Source organism: Aplysia californica, unplaced genomic scaffold, assembly GCF_000002075.1.
Source record: "Aplysia californica isolate F4 #8 unplaced genomic scaffold, AplCal3.0 scaffold00993, whole genome shotgun sequence".
Classification (NCBI taxonomy): Eukaryota; Metazoa; Mollusca; class Gastropoda; order Aplysiida; family Aplysiidae; genus Aplysia; species Aplysia californica.
The window spans coordinates 30,731-39,385 of NW_004798263.1; the positions used below are offsets into that span (position 1 = coordinate 30,731).

The following is an 8,655-nucleotide window of genomic DNA, read 5'->3' on the forward strand; positions in this document are numbered from 1 at the left end:
GTGGAGGGAAGGGGGAAAGAGGGTATGGTGAACGTGGAGCATAGATACAGACAAACACTGTATAACGGTGGTTGCCGGATAAAACACATTACCTCGCTATTAACAGTCTACAGTCTAGCTAATTTGGAAAAACCAAGGGGATGACGGCAGAATGTCTATTTGCGAAAGGAAGTTCTGAAGTGCTGATCTCAACTTCAAGATAATTATATATGTTTCAGAATTTGTGTTTTCGCTTTGGCCTGAAGTGTAGTATTTGTTTGCTAGGGTAGATATTTTACAGCACTATCGACTCAGTTTGGGCCATGTACCTAGTACCAGAAGGCCTACGTGCACCTGGAATACATTTCTAATTCCTAAACCTGTGAATTAAACAAAATGTTTTATGAACGGGAAATAAGAACTGTTCCGTTCATCCCAAAAGGCCATTATTCCAGTTGTTGCAAACGAATCCCAGTCTATTCAATCTTTTCCTCTCGCGTTTTATGTCTTTTGAGTTCTAAATAATATGACGGTTCAGGCTCAGAAATAAGTATATGTTTAATGTTTCTTATTGTTACAATAGAATGTCTAATTTCCTATTATCTTCGTGTGTTTGTTAATGGCGATAGCATTGCAAAATGTAAACAGCCGCGTCCAAGTCACGCTTCTGGTCGCACTCAGGGAACACGGCCGCGCTTGGGCACCGAAGTGGTTGTGGTCACTGTCAGGGCAACATGGCTGCAATGTGGTACTTCATAACTTGAGATTAGACGAAAATTTGGCATCTCCCAGGGGCGGCTCGTGGGTCTAAAAAGTGGGCGTGCACAATTAAGCTATCTTAGGTTGAAGATAGTCAAGGGCACAGAGAATGAGGTGGTGTATAATTTTAAGACCTTTGGGTTGGTGAGGGAGAACCTTGTGATTCTATTTTCAATTCTTTTCACTTGTGGCTTTGACTTCTAGAACTAAATCTGTTTGTTAGCTAAACGTCAATTTCATTCATCCTGCATTAAAACTGAACACCCAAGTGTTAACGTTCACCTCTCCACTACAAAACCATTCAAAAGCACAACTCATAGGACGGTGACTTAAGTGTGTCACGTTCACCTCCCTTGGGTTCACGGTCACAGAGTCACATAAAATAGCGGCAAGACAATGAACCTATCACAATTCACTTGAGCACTCCACTCGATTGCTCCGGGGCTCACATAATTTTGGCATAGAATAGTGCATAGTCTATCGCGTTTAATTTTAGATTGCCTACTGTGGGTTATGTTTCGACACTATTCGGCAGGAGCACATTTGAGGAACTTTGGCATGGCATAGAAGATGTTTTACGGCGCTATAGACACATAAATGACAATTACGGCGCCAGCGAGGACCTTGGTTTGATATAATATTTGGCAAGTGTTTGTTTCTGGCGTCTTTTATTTTATTATTGTGGGTGCTTTACGTAATAGAACATTAAAACATTTTGGGCGGCACTGCACGACCGTGCTCTATGGACGAACCGCGCCTGGCATCTCCTGACCTGAAAATAAATGCAGAATTCATTTCCTTACCATTCAGGGGGAAGGGGGGAGCAGGAAGGAGGGAGAGAGAGGGGGTGGGTAGTGAGAGCGAGAGAGCGACAGAGGGCGAGAGTAAGAGAGAGAGAGAGAGAGAGAGAGAGAGAGAGAGAGAGAGAGAGAGAGAGAGATACAGTAGCTGTTTTAATCGGTCATGTCAGGAATTATAAAATCCCGTTGCTTTGTTGTTGTAGTCTTTTGGGGTTGTTGTTGTTTTTTGTTTTGTTTTGTTTTGTTTTGTTTTTTTGTTGTTGTTGTTTTGTTGTTGTTTTTTTTTGGGGGGGGGGGGTTACTGTAACACCGACCATAGACATGTTTTTCACTTATGGCTTGCTTACAGTAGGACCAAAAACTGTGCCAAACGATTCAAGGAAGTCTTGAAGAAGTGGATACTGAAATCTGAACATCATATTACTTTTGATATTCCTGAGTTGAATATTGCAACGGTTGACGCAGTTTGATTGCAAATTCAAGTGGCTCATATTTCCCACAAAGACATCCACACACATAAAACGCTACACAAGCCACCATATTCTGCCTCATGATCACAACGCATTTCATTCAGCAGTAACTTAAAGTTAAAGATTTACGTCAAACATACATTCCAGACAAGGACGTTGGAAAAACGACAGTAAAGCTTTGTCTCTCTTATAATTTGATATCAAATGGCTATTGTTTAAAGGGCACGCGAGGCCAAGGATTTTGTTGCCGTTTTGTTTCCTTCCATTGTTGTAGTTGTTGTTTTTGAAGGGCTGTTTTATTTTGGAGTTAATTTGTATGGTTGTTTGCTTTTTTTCAAGGAGGTGAAAGTTTATTTTTGCACAGCTACAATTTACACTTTACTTTAAATACAACTGTTCGTAAAATTCCATAAAGATACGTGACGGGAAAAAAAAAACATTATTTGGATCTCCAGTCTAGATTCTAATTGGGAGTTATGGCAGTTGGCGGATGCTGGAGTAGATTATAACCAGAACTTAAGACAATGACGACTTTTCAATGATCACCCTCCCCCCAACCACATCCACACACACACACACACACACACACACACACACACACACACACACACACACATACACACACACCATCCCTGGCTCATGACGAACATAGCAACATAGCACTCACACAGGAACAGACATAAGGAGAGGAGTCGGATAATGAGACTGTGCGAGAAGCCCACAGCCCACACACAGACAGCAACTGCCTTTTCTCGACCTTCCCGCGCTGTGTAGGCTACTTGGCCGCAGCTCTCTTCCGAACGTTCACTGGTGGTACAGTACAGCACGCTGACGCACGCACACTGAACGACAACCGTGTTTGTATTGAACGGACGGCAACGCACAGTGCTGGGAGTGAAAGCGTCCTAAGAGCAGGATCATGCGCAGCGAGATGGCGCCCTTTGAACCGACACCAGCAAACCAACTGAACCAAGCGACAGGCAAAGTGAAAGCGTCCTAACGGGAAACTTGCAGTCTAGTGAGGGATAGAAGGTTTTCGAATTGAACTAACTGGTTTTACGTCCGGGCGCTAAATAATACCGAGCGCGCCATTTTTTTTACGTGGCGACACCGCACGAACGCGAAGCCGGAGCCGGTAGAGAGAGAGAGGGACAGAGACAAACTGAACATGTGTTAAATCTAACGTTGACTGATGCGGTGACTTTATTGTAGGCCTACTTACAGGATCTTTATATTGACCAAAACATCCATGTTCTGAGGAGTTTAACTTTGACAGCCTGGACTTGATGCATTTAATGGTATACAGAACTACTGTCGCCACAGATTACAGAACCGGAAAGTTCAAACCGTGCTCTCCGAAAAGATTCTCACAAATGCCGTCATAACGTCCGTGTTAACGGCGAAAGTATTCAGTGTGTTCCCTGGTGTCTGATGGAGTGTCCACTCTGGGAGATCCACTCAATACCGGTGCTTTGGAGACTGGGATACCCACTACAGACTGAGGTTGAGAGACACCTGAGGCTGAGCGACATATTATTATAAGGCTGAATCTGAGAGACACCCAAAGCTGAAAGAATACATGAGTCTCATGAAACTGAAAGACGTACGTGGCTGGAACGCATACAGCAATGAGACCGAAAGACGCACAAGGCTTAGACTAAGGGACACCACGCTTTGACTGAGAGATTTTACAAAGCTTTGACTAAGAGGCGAGCCTTTGACTGGGAGATAGATCTCTCTCTCTCTCTCTCTCTCTCTCTCTCTCTCTCTCTCTCTCTCTCTCTCTCTCTCTCTCTCTCTCTCTGTAAATATATACACAAAATTTGACTGAGAGACACAAGTCTTTGACTGAGAGAGACAAGTATTTGACGTGACTGAGAGACACATAAGGCTCAGAGACACGGGACTGGAAGACGCACGACGCTTCGACTGAAAGCGAAAGACACTGAAAGCCGACAGACACCCCGGACTGAAGACACCCGAGACAGGGGCGGAAAGGCACCACGGGCTAAATCTGAGGCTGAGAGCCGCTCACGACTGACGATAATCAATGTCGTCGGCAATGCGTTACGACATGGACGACGAGAAACTGATCGCGACTGTCCGGAAACACAGCGCCATCTACGACAAGAATGACAAGAACTACAACAACCGACCGTTCATCACCCGGTCCTGGAAGGAGGTGGCCAAGGAAATGGGCTCTGATGGTGAGTACATACATACATTTTGGTTGGTCCAGGTTGACACCCTACTATAGAAACAACTAGGTCATCATAGAGGTGTGCGCCCAACTAGGTCATCTTGAAAGTGTGCACTCAACTAGGTCATTTTGAAGGTGTGCATCCAAATAGGTCATCTTCGAGTTGTGCATGCAGCTAGGTCATCTTGGAGGTTTGCACTGAAATAGGTCATCTTGGAGGTTTGCACTGAAATAGGTCATCTTGGAGGTTTGCACTGAAATAGGTCATCTTGGAGGTTTGCACTGAAATAGGTCATCTTGGAGGTTTGCACTGAAATAGGTCATCTTGGAGGTTTGCACTGAAATAGGTCATCTTGGAGCTTTCACTCAAATAGGTCATCTTGAATGTGTGTGTAGTTAATCCAACAAGGTCATCATAGGTGTGTACACCCATCTAATAACCATGTCACTTTGGAAATGGACCGCTTGACAAAGTGGTAAGATACACCCATGGTGAGTACACGTTTTGACTGGTCTAGTTAAAACGCCTTACTTCTCTCTCTTTTTTTGTAAATGTTTTACAGCGCTCGCAACCACATAAGGTCATAATATAAGTGCAGGGGACACATTAAACATGTTCAGTTATTAGGAAATTGTGAATTTTGCCCGGGTGGCGGCAAAAGCCTATTTTTATCGATTTAAGACCACCAAGGGGTCTTTAACGTGCACAACTTGCACACGAGACATCTGAGATTTTTCACCCTTGTCCGAGAAGGCAAAGTGTAGATCTTTTCTACCAGAAGATCAGAGATGTGTTTGAAAGACAACAGTAAGAAGCCAAGGAGAAGCAGTAGAAAGGCTGCAGAAACAGTCAGGAGCCCAGAGGAGGGGACAGAGGAGATAGGGGATGGGGGCAGAGAGTGGAGACGAAAGTAGACGAAGAACATTGCTAGAAAGAAGGAAAGGAGGTGAAGAAAGGAGACAATTTTAGAGAAGAGAATTTTTTTTCCGTCGCTACCCGGATTCGAACCTGGGACCTTTGAATGAGAGGCCAATACCTTAACTTCTAGACCACGAGAGCCCCCGCGCCTTACTTCACAAATGGTTCTAAAGCTCCGTTGGCATCGTGTACACCGCTCGAAAACATCCAGTTATATAGTACATTTGTACCACTTTTTTACCCCTTTATCTGTGAGGTGCTTGCCTGAAAGTGGAGCCAAGCCAAAAGAACACATCCTTATAATGCATATTTCATGCATGTATCGTTTTATTACGGCCTCTGGCAATGACTGACAAGCATTTCTCTGCTCTTTTATTGTATCGTATAGCCAGCTATGAGTTAAGCCACGTTTCCATGTGTACGTAATGCGTTGTGTGTAATGTGTTATGCGTAATGCATATTATTACCCTTTTCTATGTTTTTGTGTATATTAACGTTCGTGATCCGTCAGTTTGTTCTGTAGGCCATCTAATTTTCCAGAAATCACCTGTATCAAAACAGAACCAAAACATGACACAATAAATAGTTTAATTGTATGTATGAAGGCTCTTACTCGTAATTGTTTGTATTTTCATGTAAAAGTAAAGTTATTCCCGCATGGCATCCAATCCGGAATTTGAGGATTGCTTTGTTTAGTGAGACAACTTCCTGGGCCCTCGGCCTATTGTGGTAGGGAGGCCAGTTCCTTTCCGTTTGTTGACATCGTGCATTTTTTTGCATAAACATTACACGTACACATTTAAATGTAGTCAATACTCCACGAGTTCTTCTTATCTTACGATTAAAACACACGGAAGGAATAAATCTTTTAAACGGAAGAACTCCTGAAATATTAACTTTATTGACCCCATCATCATCATCATCATCATCATCATCATCATCATCATCATCATCATCATCACCATCATCATCATCATCATCATCATCATCATCATCATCATCATCATCGTCGTCGTCGTCGTCATCATCAATTTCTGTTGGTCTAGATATGTAGATCTATACGTTTAGAACAAATTCAGCACAAAACAGAACAGTGCATGCGCAGCTTCTTGTTTGTGGTAATACAAGTACAAGTACAAGGCACCCACAGCCTACAGGAGGACAGAGGCTGTATACTTGTTTTCCCCTCTCATCGTAGAACGTCAGCAATGCTGTTCCGAAATCGTGAGAGCATCCTTGTGGCCTTTCCTGGACGGATCAAAAATGGCAAGATTTTGCCTCTCAAGATCAATTAATTGATCCAGGACATCATCTGGGACGAAATTTCGAGGCATTTTGTGATACCGGTATAATATTACTTTGATGAAAACGAAACGGCTGAAACACATAGTGCTTGTAAATCATCTGGAATTTCTAGCTTCCGGTGTCCGTATACCTGAGTGATTCGTGTTCGAACGATGCCTCGATCGTTCGAATACGCATCACGCATCACGGACAACGCATCACACACACATATGGGTACACTTTAGTTGAATTTCCATTTAAACGTTCTTTACGCATTACGTACACATGGAAAGGTGGCTTTATCCTGTTTTCTCACGGACTTCGATATCTTGGTTCTCTGATGGTCAGCTCCTTCTATTTGTTCCTGTAGTTTTGGGTTATGCGTTCCTCGTTGACGCGGATTTTAGATTAATCGAAAATGCAAATATATATCGCTGATAAAGATTACCATTTAAGCTTCAAATGAAGAACAGAGAAGAAAGAAAAGAAAATACAATTGCACATACGTATACATCATGGTTGTTGTTATTATAAAGGGGAATATTTATAAGTGGGCGTGAAAAAAAGCTAGATTTTTTTCCGTGCAAAAAGAATTTTAATTCATTGTAAAGATATTTACTCCCCCATTAACACAATTTGGGTCACTTTGGGTTTGGGTTGCTTTGACACTGCTTGTCAGCACCATCTGAATTGTGTGGCATACAGAATCCCGGTGGTAAGTTTACTTGGCTGGCACCAAAGTCAATTGTCCTCATCTGTGTGCAACAGCGAAGAGTCTGTTCATTATTCCACAGAGATACAGGGGAAGAAGAAGAAAAAGAAGAAGAAGAAGAAGAAAAAGAAGAAGAAGAAGAAGAAGAAGAAGAAGAAGAAGAAGAAGAGGGAGAGAGCGGAAGAGATGAAAAAAAGACGGAATCCAACAATTTATTTCAATTTTTCTTAAAACGTTAGAAGAAAACATTGGCACACTGCTCAAATTGTTCCAATTAATCTTATTGCCAATATACATGTACAATACATGTACTTGTTTAATTTTTTTCCAAAGCCTCATCTCCCGTTTTCCTTGTTTTTCTGCAGTTTGGTGTTGCAAAGGCCGCTGGGTGACCATGCGGGACTACTTTCAGAAGAAGCTCAAGGAGTCTGTCTTGGCCGCTGCCAGTAACCGGCCTCTCAAGAAGAAAAGATGGTGGCTCTTCGACACTCTCAGCTTCCTCACGCCCTTCATGACCATGCCAGAAACGTCTTCTGTGTCGACCGTGGTTAAACCTCCCCCAGACACTGAGGAGGACGACGAAGAAGAAGTAGAAGAACCAGAAGACGACGACTACGGTTCAGAAATGTTGGGAAAAGACTTACCAATGCTAGACGACCAACAGTCACAAGATAGTTTCCCGTCTGACATTTTAGAGAACAACAACGATTTTCCGAACCCGTTCAAAAAACCCCGACGCTCCGGTCAGTCGATGGCCGATAATTACGCAGATCTTCGATATAATATCCAGCAGCAGACTCAGTGGTTCTTGCAGTTGCAGAAGCAAGCAGAGAAAAACACGGATGAAAACGAACACTTCTTTCGCAGTTTGCTGCCTACGCTGAGAAAGCTTGACGATCTCGAGGTCATGGAGTTCCGCCACGACGTGCAAGGATTGCTCTTGAAATACTTCAAAGCTGCCAGATGTCGAAAAAGTGAGATGGCTAATGGCAGCCAGTCTTAGTTATTATAGCTGAATAAAAGGAGGACGGACCCTTCAGTCAGTGGTCAAGAGTGTGGTTTTCTGATAACGCCAGCAGGTATTACTGACATCTCTAAAGATGTGTCAGGGACAGACACGCGAAGTAGATGTGCTTGTTGGGTTTGTATTTGGTTGGGGGGGGGGGGGTGCCTTTTTTACTCATTTATTTGATATAATTTTTCATTCCACCTGTCAGCACCTATGAAGATTAAATATATAAAGAGATATTTACGAGTTTTGTTTCTTTTTTGTTTAAATTTGTAAAGTATGAGAAGGATCGTGTCTTGAGCCAGTGTGAGTGATCTCGTCATGTTTTGAAGCCAACTTTACTTTTGTACCACATGTACGCACCGCTGTCCTTCCTCAGGCCCGTTCAATATATGTAATATATTGTATGTACACCTCGAACCCCAACATGTTTGTTCTCCCTTTCACACACACACACACACTCACACACACACACACTCACACACACACACATACACACACACACTCATACACACACACACAC

At 43.0% G+C, this 8,655-nt stretch overlaps 1 protein-coding gene and 1 long non-coding RNA gene across 2 annotated transcripts in view; one reads left to right on the forward strand and one right to left on the reverse strand.

The window, feature by feature from the left end:
* LOC118478813 overlaps window positions 1-8,655 on the reverse strand; it is a 19,078-nt gene that overhangs the window by 7,375 nt on the left and 3,048 nt on the right. The window lies entirely within an intron of this gene.
* LOC101862911 lies at window positions 2,764-8,371 on the forward strand. Its single transcript, XM_005111055.3, has 2 exons — window positions 2,764-4,215; window positions 7,489-8,371. The coding sequence occupies exons 1-2, from the start codon at window positions 4,059-4,061 to the stop codon at window positions 8,124-8,126; spliced, it is 795 nt and encodes a 264-aa protein (XP_005111112.1). The 5' UTR covers window positions 2,764-4,058; the 3' UTR covers window positions 8,127-8,371.